This window comes from Staurois parvus, unplaced genomic scaffold (assembly GCF_062004578.1).
Source record: "Staurois parvus isolate SC_StPar_1 unplaced genomic scaffold, SC_StPar_1.0 ptg000147l, whole genome shotgun sequence".
Taxonomy (NCBI): Eukaryota; Metazoa; Chordata; class Amphibia; order Anura; family Ranidae; genus Staurois; species Staurois parvus.
This window is the reverse complement of record NW_028317943.1, coordinates 28475614-28502422: the sequence shown is the minus strand read 5'-3', so window position 1 is coordinate 28502422 and position 26809 is coordinate 28475614. Positions and strand designations below refer to the sequence as shown.

At 38.0% G+C, this 26809-nt stretch overlaps 1 protein-coding gene across 1 annotated transcript in view; it reads left to right on the top strand.

The window, feature by feature from the left end:
• Positions 1-26809, top strand: part of LOC149464859 (uncharacterized) — a 90301-nt gene that overhangs the window by 43640 nt on the left and 19852 nt on the right. The window contains exons 5-8 of the mRNA XM_089674187.1: positions 2776-2820; positions 17797-17841; positions 19128-19172; positions 25431-25463. Of these exons, the coding sequence (XP_089530313.1) occupies positions 2776-2820; positions 17797-17841; positions 19128-19172; positions 25431-25463 (168 nt within the window). The remainder of the gene's footprint in view (positions 1-2775; positions 2821-17796; positions 17842-19127; positions 19173-25430; positions 25464-26809) is intronic.

The window sequence follows — 26809 nt, the reverse complement described above, 5'->3', positions numbered from 1 at the left end:
GATTTTATACACCTGTGGCCATGGAGGTGATTGGAACACCTGAATCCAATGATTTGGAGTGGTGTCCCAATACTTTTGGCAATATAGTGTATACCTAATATTGATGTGTCCTGTTCATGTTGAATTCTATGAAAGCTGTGAAGCGCCCTGGTAGTTCATTGAATCTTCCTGCTGTCAGTATATATATATATATATAGATATATACTGACAGGTCTGCAGGAGCCCTGCTGGTGCTGATTGCTGGTGCAATGCTCTACAGCCTTTTGCAATGAAAGATAATAAATACACATTTTTGTACCTGGCCAAAAGGTGAACTTATCTTTTAAAAGGGGTATTTACTCAGATAAAACTATAATACTGCTACTTTATATAACTGGTTCGGCCACATCTTAAGTATGCTGTTCATTTCTGGTCACCAGTCCTCATGAAAGATGTGCTGGAACTGGAGAGTCCAGAGAAGGGCAATAAAGCTAATAAGGGGAATAGAGAACTCTGAGGAAGCTGGAGGTTATGAGGAAAGACTACAAACAATAAACGTATTCTTCCTGTAGAAGAGGCACTTGAGAGGAGATATTATGGCAATATACAAATATCTTAATGGTGATTCTAGCATAGGGAATAAACTATTCAGTCTCAGGAAATTTAGGAAGACATGGGGCCACTAAATGAAAGTGATTCAACCTTAAACTGCGTAGAGGGTTTTTCACTGTCAGGGCGGTAAGGATGTAGAACTCACTTCCACAATTGGTGGGATCAGAGGGAAGTGAAATCACAGTATACAGGGATAAGGGATATGATTTTGGACGTGAACACACACACCCACACGGGTTGAACTGGATGTACTGGTGTCGTTATTCAACCTTAATAGCTATGTAACTTTCACATGTTGCACACCATGTGTTCCATCGCTAGTTGCTTTGCTTCAGTCCCCACTCACCTTTCTGCGGCTCCATGCTGGAACTGGAACATGAACTGGAAGTGACAGTTGATGATGTCTTTTTGGTTCGCTTGTTGGTCTCCCAGTGCATCTTGGGATATCTTATACCTGCAATTCCTTCAAAACAAAGCAAAGCTGCCGGTGCTGCAAGCGAGCAATGTCATAGACTTCTATGGAGGCTTTAAAGACGCTTTGAAGCACCAAGAAAGCAACATAGGGTATCATCTTTGAAGTGAAGCAAAGCAAACACAATGTGTGAATGGTACTGTAAGCTAATCATTATACATTATTTAGTGACAGGTGCTTTCACTGACTTTCAGAGTGCTTTAAAAACGTGTATCCAATGCCACATTTTGCAGCAAACTTACTTTGACATCACACATTAAAGTGCCTATCACTTCAACATGCTTTTTTGATTTTTTTTTATGGCTTGGCGATGCTTCTGTGATGCTTTGGTAATGCACTTTTGAAGCTTTAATGAAGATTGGCAAATGCCCTATGTGTGTGTTCATTTTCAATTTGCTTAAAAGGGGCCCAGCAGATTCCCAGCTCATTAGAACCCCTGTTCAGCAGATCCACAGTTTAATAATACCCTCATTCAGCAGATCCCCTGCTCAGTAGTACTCCCAGCTCTGCTGATGCCCCACTCAGTAGTACCCTCAGATTTGCTGATCTCCCACTCAATAGTAACCCCCAGCTCTGTTGAACCACCACTCAGTAGTATCCCCCAGCTCTGCTGATCATCTGGTTTACTGATCCTCTTTTATCTCTGGTTCCTGCTCACCTCCCGTAATATTGCTCCCATGCTGCGCACTATATGTGACATTGCTAGTTTCTCTTGCTCCGGTCCCCCAGCTCTGCTAACCTTCCACAATAGCATTCCCATGTTGCACACCATGTGTGCCATCTGCTAGTTGCTTTGTTATAGTCTGGATCCTGCTCACCTTCCTGCTGCTCCACACTGCAAACAGGTGTGAAGTCTTCACCAGAATATAAACACATCAACCAGAAGTGACTGCTGATGACATCTTTCCAGTTTGTTTGTTGGTTTCCCAGTGCATCCTGGAATATCTTATACCTGCAATACCTACAAAGCAAAATGAAGCTAAAGCTGAATAAAAACCTTTAAAAAGCTACAGGTGCTGTTAGTGAGCTTTGTTATAGACGTCTAATGAGGCATTGGAAATGCTTTGAAGCACCAAGAAAGTGACATGAGATATAATTTTTGAAGCAAAGCACAACAAACACAGTTTAAACAGGACTGTAAGCGTACCATTTTATTTAGTGACAGGTGCTTTGACTGGCATTCAGAGTGCTTTAAAATAGCATGTCCAATGCCACATTTTAAAGCAAATGTAAACAAGCCCTAAGTGCACAGACCAGATCTGGGTACTGGAACAAGAGTTCCAGCACTTGGCTCTAGGACACAGCTTGGATCCATGGGATGCTATGATTTTATATATATTATATACAGTATATTCATACATAATTTTTGCTATTATTGACCATAAAAAAGTTGTGGTATATATAATTGCAATCATTACATATTTTAAAAAATATACATAAATAAATATATACTAACACTTTCTAGGGCGCTGTCGAACAACAATGTAAATACTGAGGCTCTGGAACCCATTGGTGGCCTTGCACAGCAGTCTGCAGTTCATGTCAGAAGTACAGTACATATAAGGGTACCTGACCTATTATTGTCTAAGAACAATAGGGTGCTCAATATCCGGCACAGCTACTATACACCAAATGGGGGTAGGATTTGATTATATAGGTGCTCTTTGAAAGTATAATATTGACTAATATAATAGTAATCTTATATTTTACAGACAGGTTGCAGAGGAATATTTGAAAGTACAGCAAAATCAAAGAAGGTAAGCACCATCAAAAATATTGGCATTAATAAGGTATTTCATGCTCAAATGCCCCTGCTCTTTAAATGTCGCATTCATCAAATTCTGGATCAGGATCATACCTATGAGGTTCCATTTGAGCTGTAGTGTTCTGAGATTATCATAATAATTTATACCCCATTCACACCTGAACATTTTGTAGCTTGAATCTAGGAAATGCTCAACATCCTATTGTTTCAAATGGTGCCTGTTCACACCTGAGTACTTAGGTGCCTGCCACCCAAGAAGTACAGGAAATTCTTTCAGGAAGATTTGCAGATTTGGGCATTTGGCCCCACAGACTTCGATAGGAATGTCTGGAAAATGCACAAAAATATGTGCTACATACATTTTTCAGGTGCTCCCAAGAAAATCTATCTGGCCAAAAATGCACATACGCTACCCTTGAATGTGAATGTAGTCCTAAAGTGTACGAATAGCTACTTTATTTTCAGTTTTGGATACAGAGTGGAAGGTTTAGAATCCGTGTAAAATATTTATTGAGCTGAACACCAGTTTCTGTTTGAGAAAAACACCATTAAGGTAATAAAACACATAACAGACTCGGGGTTATCCAGCAACATTTAAACCCTTTTGATTGTCTCGATGGACCACACAAATTATGTCAATTTTATAAAAACAAATTTTTTAAAAAATATTTTGCTCTGTAAGAAACCTTTTGTGATTGTGAAAGACCATTTCAAATTGCACGCAAATACAATTTCAAAATGTCTGTATCACATCGAGAAGTATGAATATAACTTTTAATGACTATAATGTATTTAATCACATAACGTATTTGACACACTGCATGAGTTTAACAGGACTATAAGTGTTTTGCTGCTGAGTTTCATTTGCACTCAGTGTCTGGTCCATCTCTCTACAGTGTCCAACATTAGTCAGCTTGTATTGATGAATTTCAGTTGCCCTGATACAGATTTTCGATTGAGGCAATGTCCTGACTGTCACTGACTGCACCCAGATTTTCAGGAAAGATGTTCAAGTGTGAATGCAGTGACATGTTGCACTTCATGGTCTTGTATGCTATAAGAATTTTGACAGCCAGCTGAATGTTTTTTGGTGCTCCGCAGTTGCCAAGAAAACTCTCAATGACATCCATGGAAGATTTCCAGGTGATTTTCTCTGGCCCCACAAAAAAATCTCCAAACCGCTTATTAATGATGACTAGGGATGAGCCGATGGTTTTGGACAAAGACCTGAACTACTGCCCTTTTGGCCCCCTGTTTTGTAGGAACAGTGCCTTAATGTATAGAAGCAATGTTTCTACCACTTCTATATACTGTATGACAGCTTCCTGCTTTTAATGGTTCCTAAAGAAGCTACAGATGTTTACACCCACTTTATCCCTAGGAATCACTGATATCACTGGGAATCCATGCCCATTTTATGCAAAGTTGTTGTGATAAAAGTGCCATCACTGCCCAAATATGTCCAGTGGCCAAAACCCAAAGGTTCCACTATGGATTTCCTGGAGGAACACATGCATTTTTTCTGTTTATTTACATGAGTTAACTCCTAACATCTATTCCAGGCTCAGAGGATTTTTAATTTTTGGTATAGGATGTACTACAACAAAAGAGACATGTACAAAGAAAACATTATACAGATTAAATGTACAGGTGAAACTCAAAAAATTAGAATATTGTGCAAAAGTTAATTTATTTCAGTAATACAACTTAAAAGGTGAAACTAATATATAAGATAGACTCATTACATGCAAAACAAGATAGTTCAAGTCATGATTTGTCATAATTGTGATGATTATGGTTTACAGCTCATGAAAACCCCAAATCCACAATCTCAGAAAATTAGAATATTGTGAAAAGGTGCAATATTCTAGGCTCAAAGTGTCCCACTCTAATGAGCTAATTAAGCCATAACACCTGCAATGGGTTCCTGAGCCTTTAAATGGTCTCTCATTCTGGTTCAGTAGGAATCACAATCATGGGAAAGACTGCTGACCTGACAGTTGTGCAGAAAACCATCATTGACACCCTCCATAAGGAGGGAAAGCCTCAAAAGGTAATTGCAAAAGAAGTTGGTTGTTCCCAAAGTGCTGTATCAAAGCACATTAATAGAAAGTTATGTGGAAGGGAAAAGTGTGGAAGAAAAAGGTGCACAAGCAGCAGGGATGACCGCAGCCTGGAGAGGATTGTCAGGAAAAGGCCATTCAAAAGTGTTGAGGACTTTCACAAGGAGTGGACTGAGGCTGGAGTCAGTGCATCAAGAGCCACCACACACAGACGGATCCTGGACATGGGCTTCAAATGTTGTATTCCTCTTGTCAAGCCGCTCCTGAACAACAATTAATGTCAGAAGCGTCTTACCTGGGCTAAAGAAAAACAGACCTGGTCTCTTGCTCAGTGGTCCAAAGTCCTCTTTTCTGATGAGAGCAACGTTTGCATCTCATTTGGAAACCAAGGACCCACAGTTTGGAGGAAGAATGGAGAGGCACACACTGCAAGATGTTTGAAGTCCAGTGTGAAGTTTCCACAGTCTGTGCTGATTTGGGGAGCCATGTCATCTGCTGGTGTTGGTCAACTGTGCTTCATTAAGTCCAGAGTCAATGCAACCATCTATCAGGAGATTTTGGAGCACTTCATGCTTCCTTTCGCAGACGAGCTTTATGGGGATGCTGACTTCATTTTCCAGCAGGACTTGACACCTGCCCACACTGCCAAAAGCACAAAAACCTGGTTCAATGGCCGTGGGGTTACTGTGCTTGATTGGCAAGCAAACTCGCCTGACCTGAACCCCATAGAGAATCTATGGGGCATTGCCAAGAGAAAGATGAGAGACACGAGGCTGAACAATGCAGAAGAGCTGAAGGTTGCTATTGAAGCATCCTGGTCTTCCATAACACCTCAGCAGTGCCACAGGCTGATAGCTTCCATGCCACACCGCATTGAGGCAGTGATTGCTGCAAAAGGGGCCCAAACCAAGTACTGAGTACATATGCATGCTTATACTTTTCAGAGGTCCGATATTGTTCTATGTGCAATCCTTGTTTTATTGATTGCATGTAATATTCTAATTTTCTGAGATTGTGGATTCGGGGTTTTCATGAGCTGGAAGCCATAATCATTAAAATTATGACAAATCATGGCTTGAACTATCTTGCTTTTCATGTAATGAGTCTATCTCATATATTAATTTCACCTTTTAAGTTGCATTACTGAAATAAATCAACTTTTGCACGATATTCAAATTTTTTGAGTTTCACCTGTAGTAGCACACAGACTTCTCCAAATACCCCCCAAAATACATAACAGACCCTTGGAGGGGCCTGTGTAATCATTTTATTTTAACAAAGAAGCTGTCAATGAGATGCCATTTGTCCCCAGGGTTAAACCCTTTTTTTTCTTTTGAAAATGTCAGTGCTGCTGTAGTACTCTCTGTACATCACAGAGATGCACCCCTTCATAGGCAGGATTAGGACGCCACCAGGCATGTTAAGATAATGAATCTACCAAGGCTATACATCTCAACTTGTAATTGAAAGGAGATGGAGGAGTGTATCGCAATCATCACCCCCTTCCTTTGATATTAGCAAAAAAAAAAGTAAAAAGCCTGTGCTGACAGGTAGGCATTTTGGCATTGGAGAAGTGCATTTCTTGCACACGTAATATATCTGTGTTAAGCTTGAGAGCTTCCTTTCATAGCAGTGCTCTTTTGACAGGGCTGTTAAGCCCATTGGTGTCAAAGGTAGTAATCATGATAACCATAGAGGCGGTGATAGGGGCAGTGTGACTGAATTCTGAGAGAGGCTATACCTTGAACCTCATTCAAAAAACAGGTGTAATAAGTGAAAAATGTATTAGCACTAGTAACCCTGAGTATGAAAATATTCTCTGTGGTAAAGTAAAACAAGTGAACACGTACAAGAGATATAACACAGCAAACGTTCAGTGTGCTTAGCACGCAATACATCTGGAGTGAGGCTCGATAACAGCAGAATCCCCTCTACCAGGGACTATAGAGCTAAGAAAAACTGGAACAAATACATGAAACCTCCCACCTTTGTGAAATATGAGATGAACATGTAAGGTTGTTATGCAAGATTAAGTACTGTATTTCGTACTGTAGACTATGAGTTGAAGACCCTGGTGTGTAGTTTGGAATGTGGTAGCTGAGGTGGTAGGCTGCAAGTGAGACCCCAATTCTGAAGTTGTTTGATACCCCTTCAGTGTTGTTATGGGAACTGTCTGATTTTGATATTTTGGAGGGATAACTTCATTTATAAGGAATGTTATTTTCCCTGAGCACCTTGGTGATTGGAGCACATTCAGGGCTGTTGCAGCAGAGAAATCCACATATAGTGTGTTATGTGCGTAAGGTTCAGGAGACCATGGTGGCTGCAAAAATCTAAGAGGGTTTGAAGATTGCATGTCCAGTCAATGATAAAATCATCAGGGGAAAGATTAGGGCATAACTTGAGAAATAGCTAGAGGAGGTATAGTAGCAAAATGTTAGGTTTGAGTGACTCTGGAATGCAACTAATATTAATGATGTTTCTTCTGGAGTGATCCTCCAGATCTGAGATTTTATTTTTGAGATATTGGAGTTCTTCCGTGTGGTCATTATGTGAGCCAGCTAACTAGTTGTAATTCCCCCATTTGTCTCTTTACATGATCTATGCTTTCTTCTATTTGACCAATTTTAATTTGTATACGTAAGATAGAAGAGCTTAAATCTCTTTTCAGATCTTTCTGCAGACAGCAGCAAACTTTTCAATGTACTCTCTGATGCAGGATTATCTGAGGCAGGCATGGCAGCTAAAGACTTCAAATGCTACCCCTCGCTGAAGGTATCCTAAAGGTATCAGCTTCAGCCCAGTGTTGTGTTTTTACACTGCAGAGTTTTGTTGGAGAGGATGCTGCTCTTTGGAGGGGATGCTGCTTTTGTGTTCTGTATCTCTCTATCTTTGCAGGGAGAAAGCAACTGTTTGTAAAAATAATAATATATTTTAAAAAAGAGGAAAAATAGTTAGATCAAGGATAAATCTAGGTCAGTGCCAGAGTTAATGTTAGGGGCAAGTAAGGGTCAAAGGTCAAGGTTAGGGTCAAAGGTCATAACCAGTATTTTTGGGGCAGAATTTTTTTTTTTTAAAAGACATTTTTTAAATTAGTATTAGTGCCAATTAGTGTCAGTATGTTTTTGGCAGGATAAACAAAGCAAAATGCACACTATTGTTTCTAGGCCCTACTATGAATAGTAGTAGCAAGAAATATACAATAAAATTAAAAAAAATTCCGTTTTTCATTATTTGGTGCCAGATTTTCTCTGATAATAAAAAAAAAAATCAGGAGATATCTATTACCATTTACTACCAAATGAAAGTCCAAATTTGTCCTAAAAAAACAAGGCATATAATCCATCTAGATGTACAAAGTAGTTGTAATGATATGTATGGTTTTACTGACACATGTCAAAGTTTCAAAATTGTGTTCAGGCATTAACATTTGTTTTACCCTCAGTCACTAAGGGATTACTTGAAGAATTTCATTTGATTCTATTCATTATATTGAATAGATTCTCAGGATTCTCAGGATTCTTTTCATATATTTGGCATTTGTTTTGTAAATCTGTTTGCATCAGAAGAATTTGATATTTTTTAATCCAATCTGAATTCATTGTGTAGAATAGCTGGTTGTTAAGGAGTGTCAGCTGCCATGTCTTTAACAACCATGACTTATCTGCTAACAAAATTAGCACCATCTGTGTATGTATAGCCTTTCTAGGCAACTTCCATCCAGCTTAAACATGCAAAGGCTTGCCCAGGGCTTTTTTTTCAACAAATAGGTGCAGGAAACCATCTTTTCAGAGTCACAATTTGTCTTCGTCCCTACCCACCTCTGAGCACCGTTCCTTGGATCCACCCCCTACCCACCTCCCAGTACCACCCTTTTTAGAGAGTACAGAACCAAGTATCATTTTGTGGTGCTAAGTAATTTGTATAGAATATGATAACAAAAAAAGCAGTAAATAAGATCCCTTGAACCTAGGAACAGTAGACCCCCCAGTAACAATAGATCCCAACCCCTTAGCAACAATAGACCCCCCAGCAACAATGGACCACCAGCAACAAAAGCAGAAGCAACAACAGATCTCCCTGCAGTCAGCATCAATAGACCCTCCAGCAGTAACCAACAGTAGACCCCTCCCTCAACAGCCGATCTCTCCCAGCATCAACTGACCTCCAGCAACATAAGACCCACCCCTAGCTACAATAGACAATATATCCCAACGCCAGCAACAATAGACCTCCACAGCAGCAATAGATCCCCCCCCACAAAAATAGATCTCTTCCAGTGACAATAGATCCCCCAGCAGACACCATCAACAGACCCTGCAGCACACCTCAGTACCCCTAGCCATTCCATACATCAATCAGTGCTGGAGGTGCCGAAGCTGTGTTCCCCACGTTCCCGCTGAAAATAAGCTCTGGGCTTGGCCAAACTGTACCTGTTCCACAAATGTTATGTAACATGCTATGAGTAGGTGCCTAGAGATGCATCAGCAACACAAAGTATCTTATAACCCAAGCAAAAATTAGTAAATCTAAAATATATATAAAAAGAAGTTGCAAAAACAGAGTTTTTCTATAAAACAGTACATTTTCTTTAAAACAGTACAGATTATTTTCATGTTTAGCAGCGAAAATTCTCTAAGATACACTCAAACGTGTTCAGGAAGTAAAATCTTTGTTGTCCAGTGTGATCTTGGACAGTGCATGATTTATGATCTGATGTTAAATATATATCTGCAATTAATCTTGGGGTGTGCAGTATTCCAACAATAAAGAACTGGAACTGGGTGTGCATTGTGTATTTTGAAATGCTATACACAAAATAAATAGTAATACTAATTCTGTTATAATATATCTGGCTTTTTGGCTTTTCTGACATTGTTGGCCCTGCATTGGTTTAAACCATTATTTCTTTAATGTGCTACAGTAGTGACTGAATATGTATGTCTTTCACACTCTGTAGTGTTTTTTTCACCTCATTCAAGCTATTTTTGATAAATTGAAGATCACACTGGGGGAGATTTACTAAAACTGGTGCACTCAGAATCTGGTGCCTAGCCAATCAGTTTCTAATTTCAGCTTGTTCAATTAAGCTTTTGTACTAAAACCTGGAAGCTGATTGGTTTCTATGTAGAGTTGGAACAGATTTTGCACTCCCCACTTACTAAATAACCCCTAGTGATTTACAAACTATATTACCTAATCCTCTATGACTTTTTTTGTGATATATTGCTGCACATACTTCATCCATATTGAATCTTTCTCATACCATTAAGGAGAATACTCATAATATTATTCCTTTGTGTCCAAGTAACTCATATGAGATTATCCCACATCCCACATTTTCCAGCTATAGTCTGCTTTCATTCATTTGTACACAGCTTGATTATACCTGTATATGTGAATTTATTTTATGCTGGACACTTGCATTATTCATTTGTGTTTACATCTCTGAGGATCTAGGTTTTTAACACTAGTTATGCCTCATTGAACCATAATGCATTGGCGATACTGCATATAAAGATTATGCTTGTGCCATCTGTTGTAAAACACTTTATTGCTACTAACTGTGTCTATGCTGTTCTTGTAAATTTTGATACTACAACTTAGATTTGTTCAAATTTTCAAGAAAATTCATGAAAGTATACTTACCTGCTTGTGATTGTCAAGAGACATCGTTATGAAAATGATATACAGTAGAAGACTATTTTGATGCTACATCCTGTATGTAAAATGATATGGATTACCGTGACCTTTATAAGGGTTTTCTTAACCACTTTTCCTCTAGTGCAATTTTTAAATTTTTTGTACACATGGTAAAATCTGCATTTTTGTCTGTAAAAGTACTTAAATGTATTCTAAAAGCAGAGGGCCTGTAGAATAGAAAGATGTTAGTTGCATTTTTTCATGTCCTATGATATTTACACAACTGTTTATCAAATCAATATTTTCAGGAAAAAAAACTAACACAATTTATTCACCAATGTTTTGTACAAAATAAAAGACAAGATAGTGCAGAGTAAATAAATGTGTGCCTATTAAATGGGGACACATTACAATACCCAAATGATCAATGTCATTTAAATGACTTCAGAGCTCATCAGTTTAGAGTACATGTGAAAATTCAATGGCATCTTAATGCCTTTTTGTTAAATATACTGCCCTATGAACCTTGTTTGGATCAAAAGATGGAAATTGTTTATGGCCTACAATGTATCTGCATCTACTACAGGTAATGTGTGGTATGCCCTGAAAGCATATATGAAGGGCTTTTTTTATTAAAAGTATAAGCCGCTGTAAGTCAATTTCTAGATCTATTGAAGTGAGTCTTAGACCACAGATATCAATAGCTTCACCGAAGCACACACAGAGTTGCTTCAAAAGCAAAAACAACTACAAGAGGTTATATCTGCCAAAGCGCTTATGGAAGAAAAATCGTTTGTGGATTCCCCTTTGACTATAGAACTTGGAAAGGCCCTTATGACCTTCCCTAATTTGAAGCAGGAAGAGTTGGTATTCCTAAAAAGTACTGTATAGAAAGATTTGAGGAAGGTTATCCTTCCTCATCTACTTGATACCTTGAAGGATGCATTAAAAACTAGTCTCTCACCTGATTCTATGTATGAGGCCATCATAGTTATTATGTTACCTGAAATAAATTAGGGGGTGGTTTTTGGATTTCCCCCTACTTATATTAAAATATGTACTATCCTATTGGTCCCTATAATTAGCTAGTATATCTAAGCTCTGACAATGTTGGTGGTAGTAATATATTACAATATTAGCTATAATGATAAACATAATGCTCAAAGATACAAGGTCTTATTTATTTACAAAGAAAGTAAAACACTTAACAGCGGAATCTAAACAAATATTATAGAGCAGGCTAACCTGTGGCTCTCCAGCTGTTGTGGAACTACATTTCCCATGAGGCATTGCAAAGATGGGAAGTTACTGACTTGCAGAGGCATGATGGAACTTGTAGTCCTGCAGCAGCTGGAGAGCCGCAGGTTGGCCACCCCTGTTATAGAGCATATAAAAATAAAATAGCAAAGATGATACGTTACGTAAGTCTGTCCTCTGAGTCCAGTATCTGGCTGGTCTCTGGATAGATAAAGGGGCGTAAGCATGGCCGGGCCTTGCATTTAAAGCACTCACAGATACCACCTATACAAACACATTCGACCCGCCCAGTGTAGTCCTCTGTCCAATCAACAAAAATGTCTGATATAAAAACATGTTGCCTTCCAACATTACAAAAATAGGTAAAGACCAGGGGCGGACTGACAACTCATGGGGCCCCCGGGCAATAGGGGATCATGGGGCCCCTGTGTCCTTGCCTAAACTCAAAAAAGCCTATGAAAAAGGTACCAGGGGCGTCTCATGGGGCCCCCTACTGACCCCGGGCCCTCGGGCAGTGCCCGAGTTTCCAAATTGTCAGTCCGCCCCTGGTAGAGACCCTTATTTACAGGACTCATATCATCCCATATCTCTGTTAACAGATGTAAAAATCCTTGTGAAAGTGTTAGCTTTGAGATTAAATAAAGTTATCTCTACTGTAGTGCATCTGAATCAAACTGGTTTCATTCCTCTTAGTATAACAACGCAATATTGGATAGACATTTCCTAATATGTAGGTCCTCATGGATAACCCCTGTAATAGAGTCTTATTGGCTCTTGATATATCCAAGGCTTTTGATAGTGTGGAGTGAGATTTTTTGTGGGCAGTCTAAATTTGGAATAGGCCTGATTTTTCTCAAGTGCCTAAAACACCTTTGTCCAAAATCAAGGGCTAGAGGGAGCAGACAGGGTGTATTATCCAAATTTGGGATAAAAAAAAAATTCAAATTCAAATTTGAAAATAAATTTGAATTAGAAAATTAATTCAAATTCAAAATGGAAATATATTGCAATAAGTACAGTAAGGTATAAAAGTGAAATAAGATGGAAATTCCTACTTAGGCTGCTTTCACACTGCTCCGTGGCAAAAATGTAAATGCATTTTTGCTGCATTTTTGCAACGGATCAGTGTGAAAGCAGCCTAAGTAGGAATCATTATTTATTGCGTTTTAATGTGTTTTTGCATGTTTGCATTGTGTGTTTTTCCAGGGCACGTGACTAGACAAAGGACTTTCCACAGGTGTGGTTAATTTTTCTAAGGCTTTTTGCAATGCAAAAGTATCAAGAACGCAACAAAACAATGCAAAAATGCAAAGCTTACAATAGTTACCTATCCTCTCATAGGGATCATGTACATGGCAGGATAAGATAGTATAGAATAGAAAAAATAGAATAGAATTAAAAGGAATACAAAATAATAGAATAAAACAGAATAGAATGGAATGGAATAGAATTGAATTGAAAGAAACAGAATAGAAAAGAATAGAACAGAATAGAATAAAAGAATAGAACAGAATAGATTAGAATAGAATGAATATAGCCATCTTCCAAAGTTCAAACCATTTTCAAATCGATTAAAAAACTACGAATACATGAAAAAAAATCCGAATATACAAAATGAATTCTGAAAACAGATCATTCTAACATAACGAATATGACAAAACAAAATTATTAACTTAACAAACAAATCCGAAAACAAAACAAATTTTTTCATCGTGCATATCTCTAATGCTGACAACATCAGATACAAAATCATCTCCTTCACGCATTATGAATCTTCTGAATGAATTTGGTGTATATTTGGGTTAGTTAACTGAGATAAATCTATGCTTCTCCCCATAGATCCACTTCCTTAAAAAAATTAAAGGGCTCTATTCGATTTAAAGGTGGTACAGCAAATTACTTAATTAGGCATTCATATTATTCCCTTTATTAATCAATATATAGAGCTTAATGTGTCTCATTTGCTTCAGATGTGTAGGATAAAATGTCAAACTTGATGTAAACGTCCTTTATCTGTTATAGGCAGGATCAATCTGGGCAAAATGCCTTAATTGTTGTTTATACTACATAAATCCCCTATGTGGATCCCATTAAAGATATTTACACAATTCTTGGACGTATATCGGGTTTGACTTTGAAGCAAGAAACAACCTAGGATTATTAACATTCCAATACCCTAAAGATTTGTGAGGTCTTTCATTGCCAAATCCTTATCTATATTGTTTGGTGTCCTAGTTACAACACATTTGGATTGGAATCATCCCAGTTGTTCTTCCTATGCGTATTCTATACTGAGACATTTATTTGATATTTGCAATCCTTTCTTAGTTTTGGAAACTCCAATTTACACTGTTTTATTCTAAATATCCTACTGTCCATCTTATGAAGAAAGAGTGGGAGTGTTTGAAAAACACACTCAAATTAATAATTATAAAATGTTAACTCCTGTATGGGAGAATAAAGCACTTCCAGAATTTATGAAATTGCAAGGTTTTTGTGGTTGGAAGACCGTGGGATTTACAATGATCTCACAATTATATTCGGGAATTGATTTAAATAATTCAACAATAACAGGTGGAGTTTAATCTTCACAGGAATGTTTTTTTTATCAATATATACAACTGTGCATTGTGGCCCAGGCTCAGTTTGGGGTATTGGGGCCAGTTGTTGATGAAATTGGGATAATAGATGCAGTGATTAATTCAAATGATAAAGACCTGACAGCATCCTTATATGCTCATACATTTTTGTATAATGCCCCTTTTAGATCTTAGGTTAAATGGGAAGAGGATTTGGGTGATATTTCAGGGGAAATATGAGAGGCAGTGCTTCATAATCTCCCATCTGTTACTCTTTCCCCTACACATAGACTAATACAATGCTTTATCCTTCACTGAGAATATAAAACACCAGCATTCCTCTATTCTATTGGGCAGAGGGATTCTACAAAATGTAGTAAATATGGCATGGAGCCATGTGATCTGGTGCATTTATTGTGGGAATGCCAACATTAGTGGGATACAGGGACAATGTCCTTTCTCTCCCCACTTACTTGCATATTTGGTTACATTGATACCACTGGTTTATATAACACACTTGCACTGTGGTGCAGAGATCTCTCTTTATAGCACACAACTGCTGAGTTGTAACTATAACAAGAGGTGAGGGTAAATCTTCGATTGGGTATGCCTCAATTAGTGACACATTTCTAAGAGGGGAGTTCCTTCACTTTGTAGAGATTTAATATTCAATTCAATCTCAAATTCAATCTCAATTCCTCAGGCAGTTGACAAAAACAGGGACCAAAAAACGTTTTGGCTATTCATACACTTTATTGGTACCCCAGATCTCACTGTTCCTATGTTCTATACTGTCATAGTGAACCTTCACATGGTTATATGTTCTTGTGCATGGGAAGTTTTACAATAGTAATTTAATTGATCCTGCTGTAATCAGGCTATGATCCTCTCTTGTTTAAGAGTAGCTTTAGAGATCATGTGCTTTAACCCCTTCACACCGAGCGTACGTATATATGCGGCCTCACAGAACTGGGATTTTTTCCATGGGGCCGCATATATGTGTATCTGTCTTTGTCCTGGGACTGGGCCGCCATTGTGAGCCCCGGGTCCCGTACTAATGATCGGGACCCAGGACTCCTGGTTTAAAGTTACCTGATCTCTGTGATAGCCTCTGGCTGACTATCACAGTGATCAGTCACTGTGAAGCCCATCCCTGTGTTTTTTTTTCTTTTTGAATGGGAGAGAGATGCATTGGGGTTGATTTACTAAAGATAAATATACTGTGCACTGCAAGTGCAGCTGCTTTATCTCTGAGGGGAAGCTCTGAAATGAGGTGCTGATTTTTTTCATCCAATCATGTGCAAGCAAAAATGCTATTTTTTTTTTCCTTGCATGTTCCCCTCAGATCTAGAACAACTCCACTTTCAGTGCACAGCCTATTTGCCTTTAGTAGAACCCAGAGTATCTTTCTGTCATTGCAAACAGAAAGTAAACAAACGTGTATAAAAAATACCTTAGCTCTAGGCCAGTGCCAGGTTAGTATTAGGATCTAGTAAGGGTCAAAGATCAGGGTCAAAGGTCATGGTCTGTAAATATTGGACAGGATTTTTTTCTTTTAAAGCATTTTTAAAATTAATATTAGTGTCAGCTAGTGTCAGTGTTAGTATGTTTTAGGTACGATAAAAAAAAGCAAAAAGCGCACTATTGTTTCTGGGCCTTACATATGTGGTATTGCTTAGATCCTCAGGAACTGTAGCATTTTTGGGCGGTCATTCTTTGGTGGTAGGTTATGATAGTAACATGAAATATACAGCTACATTTTAAAACAATTTGGTTTTTTTTACTATTTCAGGCCAGTTTTCCTTTGATAATGAAAAAGAATCAGGAGATATCTGTTACCATTTACCACCAAATTTGCCCTAAAAATAACAAGGTATAATCCATCTGGAGGCACAAAGTAGTTATTATTATTATACAGTATTTATATAGCGCCAATAGTTTGCTCAGCACTGTACATTATAGTGGGAGACAGTACAGTAGCAATACAATGCGATACACGAGGGGTTCGAGGGCGATGATATGTACAGTTTTAGTAACACATGTCAAAGTTGCTAAATTGTGTTCAGGCATTAAGATTTGTTTTACCCTTAGTCACTAAAGGGTTAAAACTAATTGATAATCAGAAATGAATTTCCTTTCCAGCCAAGAGCATTGATAGACAGTCAGTTGCTAACACATAAACTGTCTGAAGCTTTATAATTATTTAGGGGTTCTGAGAATATTTGAAAATATCTGTCATGTCCCTGATTGAGGCCAAGTTGAGAAGAGGGCTTTCCCTTATATCTACTGTCCTGTTTCTCCCGGAGGTAATGACAGGATATAACAGGACACGGAGTGGAAAACCTTGCAGTAGGTGCCAAGCAGAAGGTGGACTGATGAGCTGGCCAATGCAAAGACACAGCAGCAGGTGCAGAGCAGTGGGCAGCAAGCAGGCGATTTCAGGATATTAGGTGGTCAGGTAGGCAGAAGTCGGTATCAGCGAGGCAGCAGAGGTGCAGAATCAGGAACCAAAACAGAGTTAGAGCCAGGTCAGGGTCAGTATCGGGTGAGCAAAGAAGGTACCAAAACAGCAGGCAGAAGGCAGAGTCAGACCACAAGCCAGAATCAGCAATAGGGTATCAGGAACAAGCAGGGTCAAGACAAGCCAGGTAGTACAGTATCAGGTCACAAATGGTAGAAGCTGACAACCCCTCAGCAGTCTTCTGGTCTCTGGAGCCACTTTAAATAGGCAAGTAAGTGCCAAGTATTCACACTCGCTCACACTAATGCGCATGCGAGCTAGGGCACAACTAGTTGTCACTCGAGAAATATTATGAGCATGTGCATATCTTTGTGTGTGTGACCGTGCATACGAGATCGCTAACAATAGTCTCTAGGTCACTAGGGGAGAAACAATAAAACTCATGGGATAAGAGGTTTACCTTTACATGCAATATATTAAGCCTCAAAATTAAATGAAACCTAATTTACTATACCCTTAACTTCTAATACATAACTGAGGTCCATTGGCTGCAGCCACTGATTGAGAAACTTTTTCCAGTATGTCTCTTTAAAAGAAGTAGATCAAATTATCAACTTCTGTTGAGCAGGGATGGCGACACACTGACTGACTGAAATTCAGTCAATTATTTTGATCAATGTATATCTAGCTTTACAGAGGCCTAAATTTTTAAATAACATATACTGTACTTCAAAATGGGGATGTTATCACTCCAACAAAGTCCTTTTTTCCTAGTCAAATACATTAATTGTTTGTCTGGGGTTCAGCTTTGAAGGATGCCACAAAGCTCTCATATACAGTAAATTAATTGACTATTATTTTTTTTAGCCTTGTGTTCCTGTAATGGCTTAATTAGTTTGTCTGTAGGCAATCTATTTCCTTTAAGGCACACCAAAAGTATTTATATTGTATTGTTTTTTTTCTAGAAATGTTACCAAGAAGTAAATGTAAAGAAGAGAAAAGGAAAAAAGGTAAATTATAGCAAAAGTACTAACATACTACATTTTCAAACTACTAAATACTCTGAAATATTCAGAGCATATAAGTAATTACAATTTATTAAGTTAATTTTGTTTTATAAGCCAGAGTACTAGCCAAGAGGAAGAAGGATAAGATGGGATGGTTTTGAACCTTATCATTCCGTAAGAGCTGAAGTTCCACAATATACTATATGTAAATTATTTATAAACTCAATCACCAAAATTTCATATAAGCTTTACCATGTTAATGTAATTTGAAATGTTATTTTCAATATTTTTAAATCTGCTACTTTTATTAAAAGAATACCTGGTGATCCTACTGTGAAGGTCCTTGTTCCTGCACCTATAGTGTGTTTAAAGGTTGACACGAGGGTGACAACGTTCTGTATCTGTTTTCAAATTGTGTTGTCCCCATCTCACATGCTCTCCCAATGGGGATTGCAAGCGGCTATACCAATACATGCTGTCCTCTATTGTCAACAGCCTGAACTGAGAAATGTCATGCTGTCATTGAATACATGCATGTAGGCAAAAAGTGATCCTAAAAAGGTTTATGGAAATCAGCAGCATTGAGAAGCAACAACGGACACAATAAAAGTTAAAACAAGCAATTTATTTTAAGACAATTGGCAGTCGTCTATGATAGGGTCTACATCTACATCCTATAAAACACTATAATTTACTTTACTGGGTGAGCTATTTACTCTCCCTTGAAAAATCCATTGGTTGAACCTCCAAAACTTTGACAACAGTTTGCATTCTGGTAGAGCAGCACAGTTGCCCACTACCTTATATTCACGATCCAATGCCCTTTCACTTCAGTCAATATATTACATTAATAGGTTCAGATATCAATAGAACTCTTCAGAAATTTGTTAGTATCTAAAGTTTTCCAAATAGGTGATGTTAATCTTCTCTGCAATAAAAATCCCCAACATCTGCCACTATCTAGGCATATACTGCTATTTAAAAAAAAATAAAAACCTAACCCTCGAGCTGTGTTCTGTATGTCATCCTATTAAGAAGAACACTATAGACTGTAGGTGTTTACAGCTTAGGCAGATGCAAAATGAAAAATAACAAGAGTTGCTTCTGTGGTAAGTGTGGGTTGGGATAGTGGAATTGTTTGAGAGGTGACCTAGACTCACAGTTGTAAGTTATCTTCTCAGTTTAAGTATTGTTGACAGTGCAGAAGTGTTCCTGAGGCTACCAGCCCACAGGGCAGTCAAACAGCTTTTATTTTTAACGCAATCTGATTTTCCTTTCTATTTTTACAGAATGTTTGCAGGGAAGTATCACAAAATAAAAAACAATCAAATGGGGTAAGTTATATTAAAAAAATTAATAAAACTTTACATTTACTTCTCTATATCTTGATTTTTTTTTAAAGTGGAACTGCACTGCATCTCAGCACCAAAAAGCAAAAATGCTATTTGATTCATTGTTAATATTCAAAGCAAACTCACCCACCCATCCATGCCTTCATGCTTTATTTTGCTGTGAAATAACTCTGAAAAACACCCCCTGGCATGAATAGCATTTACTTCCTGGAATCCATCTGCCCTTAACTCAGGCATTGGCTGAGCTGAGAACCCTCCCTCCCCTCCTGAAGACTGCTGGTATGTATGACATAATTTGCCTAGGCATGGAAACCAGGAAGTAACTGAAGAAGTGTTACAAAAAAGTTTAAAACAAGTAAATATGATATACTTTCCTATCTACGTACTAGTGCTAGCAGCATAATTAAAAATAGCCAATGCTGATTGTATACAGATTAACATTTTCTGCTAAAATCACTTATAATTCCACTGTAAATTTTACATGTTCCTAATGTAGCGCTACTCCCGTGGAGCCACAGGAATATTGCCCAGGTCTTCCCCAAATACTTTGTTGTTTTTATTTTTGGATAGGGAATTAGGTGGGAAACTTCAGAAATAAGAACTATGTACAGCTGAGGACTTTAAGTAATCTCTTGGATAAGATATGGCGAAGTCAATGCTTGAAGCAAATAATAGACTTCAGCTTTAAGGCAACAGTAGTAAAATTAGTAACAAGCTTGAGCAGAGTCCCATGTAACAAGAGGTTAAATGGACAAAGATCTTCAGAACGCCAGCTGGAGTCCCCTTTAGCCCAGACCCACAGCTGACTTCCTGGGGTTAAATAACACACAGTCTCTAAGATCCTTTAGGGGTGTCTGTACTCACAAGGCCCAAAAGCAGTTGGACGCCTTCCTCTGTGATACCAGACCAGATATTCAGTAGATGACCCCTCAGTCAGCTTTAGCAGAACCTGGGTCTAAACATTAGGCCTTCAAGTTGTCCACCTGAGACTGCACAGCAGTAGTTACCTGGGAGGGCAGTGTTCCCTCTCCCAGGCTGGAACAATCCTATACAGGAAAGACCAAGAACTCAGTGTGCTCACTGAATATATACAGTTACCCAGTATGCCATCAGAGCCAGTCTCTCTGGGATAGGCTGGGGCTGCATCAATATTCATGCCACACCTATTTTCCAGAAAATTTTCAAGCTTTCTGGACACAGAGGGAGCTATCAGGCTGTCAGCAGATGAGCAAACTGAGAAGACCTAACTAGCAGAACACAGCAATACTGATTACAATGTGCATGTTATGCTTTTACCTAGCAACAATTACATCCACACTGCTTACAGTGGGACAACTAAATTTACCTATCAAAATACAAACTAGATCTAATTATCTACACCTAGGAGGATGCTATACAAAATTTCACAAACTGATACTTTTACAATGTTGAACGATTTTCTGTAATCACCAGTTGTAAACAACAAAACTGATCGCTGAGCTGAAACTGACTACAACTCTAAATAAACAAGTGTTTTTAAATGTATCAGATGATGTGATCTGGATCCATGGCACCCAATGTCATATCATTGTTTACTTTCATTGCATCTACAGTATATCTCCATTCCTCTGCCTCTCTAATTTCCTGTACATTTACTATCCAGTCCTTCTCTGATGGAGCCGTGGCCGATTTCCAATTCAAGGGTATTAAACTCTTCCCTGCATTTAAAACTTGAGAAAACAAAGATCTTTTATATTTTGATGGAAAGCACAAAACAATACTAGTTGAGGGTCATCGGGTAATAAATGCTGTGTTATTTGACCAATTAAGCTGCGAACTTCATCCAGAATGGTTTAATTAATGGACAGTCCAACCCAGGGGCGGACTGACAACTCATGGGGTCCCGGGCAATAGGGGATCATGGGGCCCCTGTGTCCTTGTCCGAACTCAAAAAAGCCTATGAAAAATGTACCAGGGGCATCTCATGGGGCCCCCAACTGACCCCGGGCCCTCGGGCAGTGGCCAAGTTTCCAAATGGTCAGTCCGTCCCTGGTCCCACCATATGTGCAAAAAATGTCTCCTTCAAGCCACTCCCCCTCCAGTAATTCGCTAAAACAGATGAAAAAATTCTAGTCAACTTCTCAGGGACTAAAGCTGGCCAAGAATTTTCGTTTCAAGAATATTCGTTTGATTTTCTAATCATTAGTGGGGTCAAATCGATGTTTGTTTTTGACTGCAGTGATGGGAAAATTCGAATGGGCATTAAAGAAAACTTTTCTCGATCAAACGAATTTTCGGCCAGTATATGTTGTTATCATTCAGAAATTACATTCATTTTAAACTCGAATGTTAAAAGCAAAAGACAATTTTCGAACGACATTCGTCGATTCACTTACTGTTCAAAGAATTTTTGTACGACTTTTTGTACGAATATTATTGTCCGAAAATCTAAACGTGTATGGCCAGCTTAGGAATCTCACTAAGAATTTATAGCAAGATTCCAGTGTTCCGGAAATGATGAGGGATGTATGCGTTAGCTTAGTTATTTTCTACATCACACTTTCTGGCAGAGTCTTACCCAATTCCCTCTCCCAATCTCTGATATAATAAGGAACCATTTGTGAGGCTAAGTCTAGAGGCAATTTATAGGAAATAGAGAGCAATCTAGTGGCTAGAACTTTTGAGATACACAAGGGTTCGAAAGAAGTTAAGGACGTCACCTGTCTCTGCTTTTTATCTAAGCTATTAAATAAAGCTTGAATTTGGATATATTTCCATTATCTTTTCTAGAGGAATCCACAGTTTATCTTGAACATGCAGGTTCCAATTTACAATCCTCACCAGTGCATTGGCCTGGTACAAATAGATATCTGGAAGACCCAGCCCCCCTTCCTCTTTATTCCTATGTAATAGATTATTTAAAAGCCTGGGGGATTTTCCTTCCCAAGCAAACCTTATTAATTCCTGATTTACATGTTGGAAATAGGATTTTGGGATCCTTTAATGGGGAACATTTGAATAAAAAATAAAAATCTAGGGTGAATTGCCATTTTCAGACTGTTTATCCTACTAAGCTAAGTAAAGTGTAGGTTATGCTTTTGTTTCGGGTTTTCTCCTTTGTTTTTTCCTTTGTAAAAGTGGTGGAAAATTAATCTTGAATAAACCCTGTATCCTAGTAGTCAACTTAATTCCCAAATAGGTATTATCGGCATCATGCCACTTAAAAGGGGAGGACGCCTCCAAAGACTTACATTCTGATTTTGCCACATTAATGGGGAGAATCACAAATTTGCCCATATTAATTTTAAAAATAGAAAGGTCTTGGAATCTCACAAATTCTCTCTGGAGGGTAGGTGGAGTCATACAAGGTTTGGTAAAAAACAAAATATCATCCACAAAAGTGGCAAGTTTGTGCTCTGTTGACCTACTGTGACTCCAGAGATGAGGTAAGCCCTAATTTTCATCAGCAATGCTTTCATCGTTAAAATGAACAGCAAAGGAAATAGAGGGCATCCCTGAAGTGTCCCGTTTATGATAGGAAAACCTGATAATTGTATTACTTATTTTCACTCAAGCTGTAGGTACAGTATAAAGTGCAGGGTCCAGGTCTGCATTTTCTTCCCTAAACCTAATCTATTCAGGATTGAGGATTTGAAGTCCAACCAATCCTGTCAAATGCTTTCTCTGTATCCGAGGACAGGATCAGGCAGGGGGTTCAATGTACTACTACCCAATTTACAAGGGAGATAGATTTTTGGGAATTATCTCTACTTTCTCTGCCTTGAATAAAAACCTGCTGGGTCTTTGTAAAATATTATTGCTGATAAATATATTTAGAATCTATCAGCCAAAATCTTTGCAAGGATCTTTATATCTAGATTTAGCAAAAAAGATTGGCCCATAGCTCTGACACAATGTAGAGTCCTTTCTTTCTTTCTTTCTTTCTTTCTTTCTTTCTTTCTTTTCTTCTCAAAACTACCATATGAGTCTTCAAAGCGTCTCTAGGGATAAATCCCTTCTTTGTTAAGGAATTAAAATACAAAGTCATATATAGTTTTAAGAGGATATCAGAATATTTAAAAAAATATGCTTTAATGAAACCCAAAGGCACATTCTTAGGAGTTCACAGAGTTTTACTGGGTGAGATATCCTGTTCTAATTTCTCTACAGCCTGTGCTGCTGCTTATTGGGGGTCATTTATTTCAGATAGTTATTTATCCAACAACTTCTTTTTTTTTGTTTTCTCTTTCTGATTCCCCTACTTTTAAAATACACAAGGATAATATTTCTGAAATTGTTCAACAATTTGTGAAGGCTTGTACAGTTTCTCACCAGTTTGAGATATTATATATGAAACATTAGTTCTCCCGAATGTATGTTGGTGGGTTCTAGCTAACAAGCAGCCACATTTATTACCCTGCTCGTAAAACCTGTGGGCTAGGAATCTAAACCTATGCTGAACCTGTAAATCAAGCATCTGTTTCAGCTGCAACCTAAGATTCACCAAGCTTTGCCCATCTTGAACGCCATCCCTTGTTTTAGGACGATGTTCCAAAATAGTGACTCAATGTATTCCCTCTCCGGAGCCATTTTCATTAAAATAACATTTAAGAGTAGGACTAATTTTTTTCAGTGACAGCTGGGTCATCCAGAATATTTTCATTAGGTTGCCATGTCCAAGATTTCCTTTCTTTATTAAAAGAGGTTAAAATAAGCTCTACTGGAGCATGATCTGAAATAGCGAGAGGATAAATCCTCACTAATGACACTAATGTCTAAGTAACCTTGATCAATTTAAAAAAGATCTATTTAAGAATATGATTGGTGCGCCATTGAAAAATAGGTGCAGTCTTTTCCCATAGCATGCAGGACCCGCCAACTGCCCACCAATCTCAACTGTTGAAAAAATTTGCAAAGATGTTTCCTTGCAGCCCTGACAGAGTTGACTTTCCGGAGGTAGTATCCAGTAAATGATCCAAACTCACATTAAAATCACCTCCTACTATTAACATCCAGGAGAAAATGTTGCTTAGCTTGTGTAATATGCCATCAATAAAGGAAATCTGTCTTGAGGTAGGCGCATATATGTTAGCAAATGTAATCAGAGACCTATCCAGTGTGCCCCTAACCATCACTTATCTTCCTTTTGGGTCTGCAAGATGATCCAGTGGGATAAAAGGTCAACATTTATGTAAAGCTATTGCCACCCCTTTTGCTTGTTTTGAGAAGCACTTAAAAGTGATTTATCAAAAACCTGATTTGGCAGTCTGGGTATGGACCTCTGATTAAAATATGTCTAGAGTATGAGTACTTGGGGTCTGTATTTTTGTAATTCCCACCAGACTATTGCGTTTGGAGGAAGAACACACACCTCTGACGCTATATGTTATCAATTAAATCCAACATTTATTCAATATAGTAAAACAAAAATTATATTTGGTACCACTAGGGTTGTGACAAAGAAGCTCAATTAACAATTAAAAAAAAAACATTTAGGAAAATGTTACAGTAATGGTCTGAAATGTGATCATCTCTCCGAATTGAACTGAGCTGAGGGTCACAGATAAGGACACAACCCTTGAGGGTTCTAAGCCCACAGCCAGTGGGGGTAAACCTAACAGTGGAAGATAAAACTTTAATTTAAATATATTCCACAATAACAACAAAGGTCATAAATCCACTTTGTCCACACCAAATGCTTTTGAAAACCGATATATTACATTGAAAAGTAGCAGCAACACCATAATTGTGCTACAAATAATCTGTGTAGAGAGCAAAGCTGCAGGAAGGACCCTGTAGACCCACTCATTACAGGTTGCCTGCATATAACTACAATAGGGGACAGACACAAGACCAGTTATTTTTCAAAAGGAGAAACAGCAGCAGTGACTGGTCTTTGCTGGTCTTAGCTCAATCCACTGTATCTATTGAGGAAGACATGAACACCCCAGCACTACAATCATGTCTTCCTCTCTTCAACTCCATTATATAGGAGACATGGTAGTTAGTAGTATATCAGTTTAGTTCACAGTAACTCACAAAGGATCAAAAGGTATTGTACTTGCTGAAAATGTTCTGAAAATGTGCCTAAAAATTAAAACTAATGCAGTCACCACATCTAAGGACTGGAAAGCTGCAAAATATAAACATTTTGGCTCTTGGGTTTAAATACACTTTACTACTTTATTTTATACTTTAAGATAGATAAAATAGCCACAAATTAATTGCTGTAAAAATTATCTTTGCATTCTGTGTTTACAGACACGTTGTACAGAAATAAAAAAGTCAAAAAAGGTAAGTAAAACCAAATATGCAGCTTAAAAATTATAGAAAACATTATTAATTTTAATTGTTAGTATTATTTATATTTGTTTATTTAAAAGGTAATGTTATATACAACTTTAACAATTGCATTTTTTACTTTTATTAGCATGGATTCACTAAACTACCAAAACTGCTAGTAGTTGATACCTGATAGTTAGGGATGAGTTTATCTACCAAGGTTCAGTTTGCAAGAGGTTTGTCAAACCAGGAATGAAGTCTGTGAACCCAAAACTTGGTGTTGTACCCAAATGAAGTCTAAGGAAGGTGAATCTGTATAATATATTGTGGCCATTTTCAAAACTAATAGGGCTATTAATGAAAAAAATGCATGGGTAGTTTGGAACTGCAGTGGGGGAAATTTATATGAATATAGTTAAAAAACAATTATGTTCAGAGGTGAAAGGGTGTTTTCATGCTGCTTCAAGGATAACATTAAAACTATACAAATTCTTCAAATAACATGCTTGGGGTTAAATGGCACAAATTTTCCAGTCCCAAATCTAATTCTCCTGCTGTCCCCTGAACGCCAAGTGCAAAGGCTAGGAATGGAGCCATATGCACTGCAGCCACATTGTGAAAATAGAAGACAGCCACACTCCAATGACAAAGCTAGAGAGTTTATTCCACTGACCCACCACATGTAATTCCCACCCAGAGACCACCTGTGTTTCACCTGATAGGGCTTCATCGTACAGACTGGGGGGGGGGGGGCTACATGTGGTGGTTCTGTGCAATAAACTGGGAAGTTCTGTTACATTATCAGAGTGCGCCTGTCTTTCATTTTCTCAATATGCTTGGAGGATGCCTTAAAGCTGCACAAGGTGTTATGAACAAGTACAACACAGTGTATTTCTTAAAGAAAGGGGGGATAGTGTGGGGTTCCCCTTAAAGTTTCACCCAAACCCTTATCCAGGCTGCAGCTTAGGTAGCCAGGAAAGGGAGGGCAGTGAACGTGTCTCTCAGTATAAATCCACATTTATTATGATGTCCAGAGATTTATATCCATGGTCAGTCATGGCATCCAGCAATTTAAATCCATCAGCCCAACGTCCACTCTTTTTAACTGTCACTAAATGACAGATTCCTAGTGCAGCAATAATGTAAACACTTTGCCAGGAATCCCAAGTGACACATTTAACATTTTTTTTTTAAATCAGATAATCTCGATTAAACTTTTTCTTTTAACAAAACACATACATACAGTTTGTTAAACAAAACTCTTGGCTCAAGGTATCTTAATGTTTAGATATTCCATTAACATACATTGAATATATATATATATATATATATATATATATATATATATACATACACAG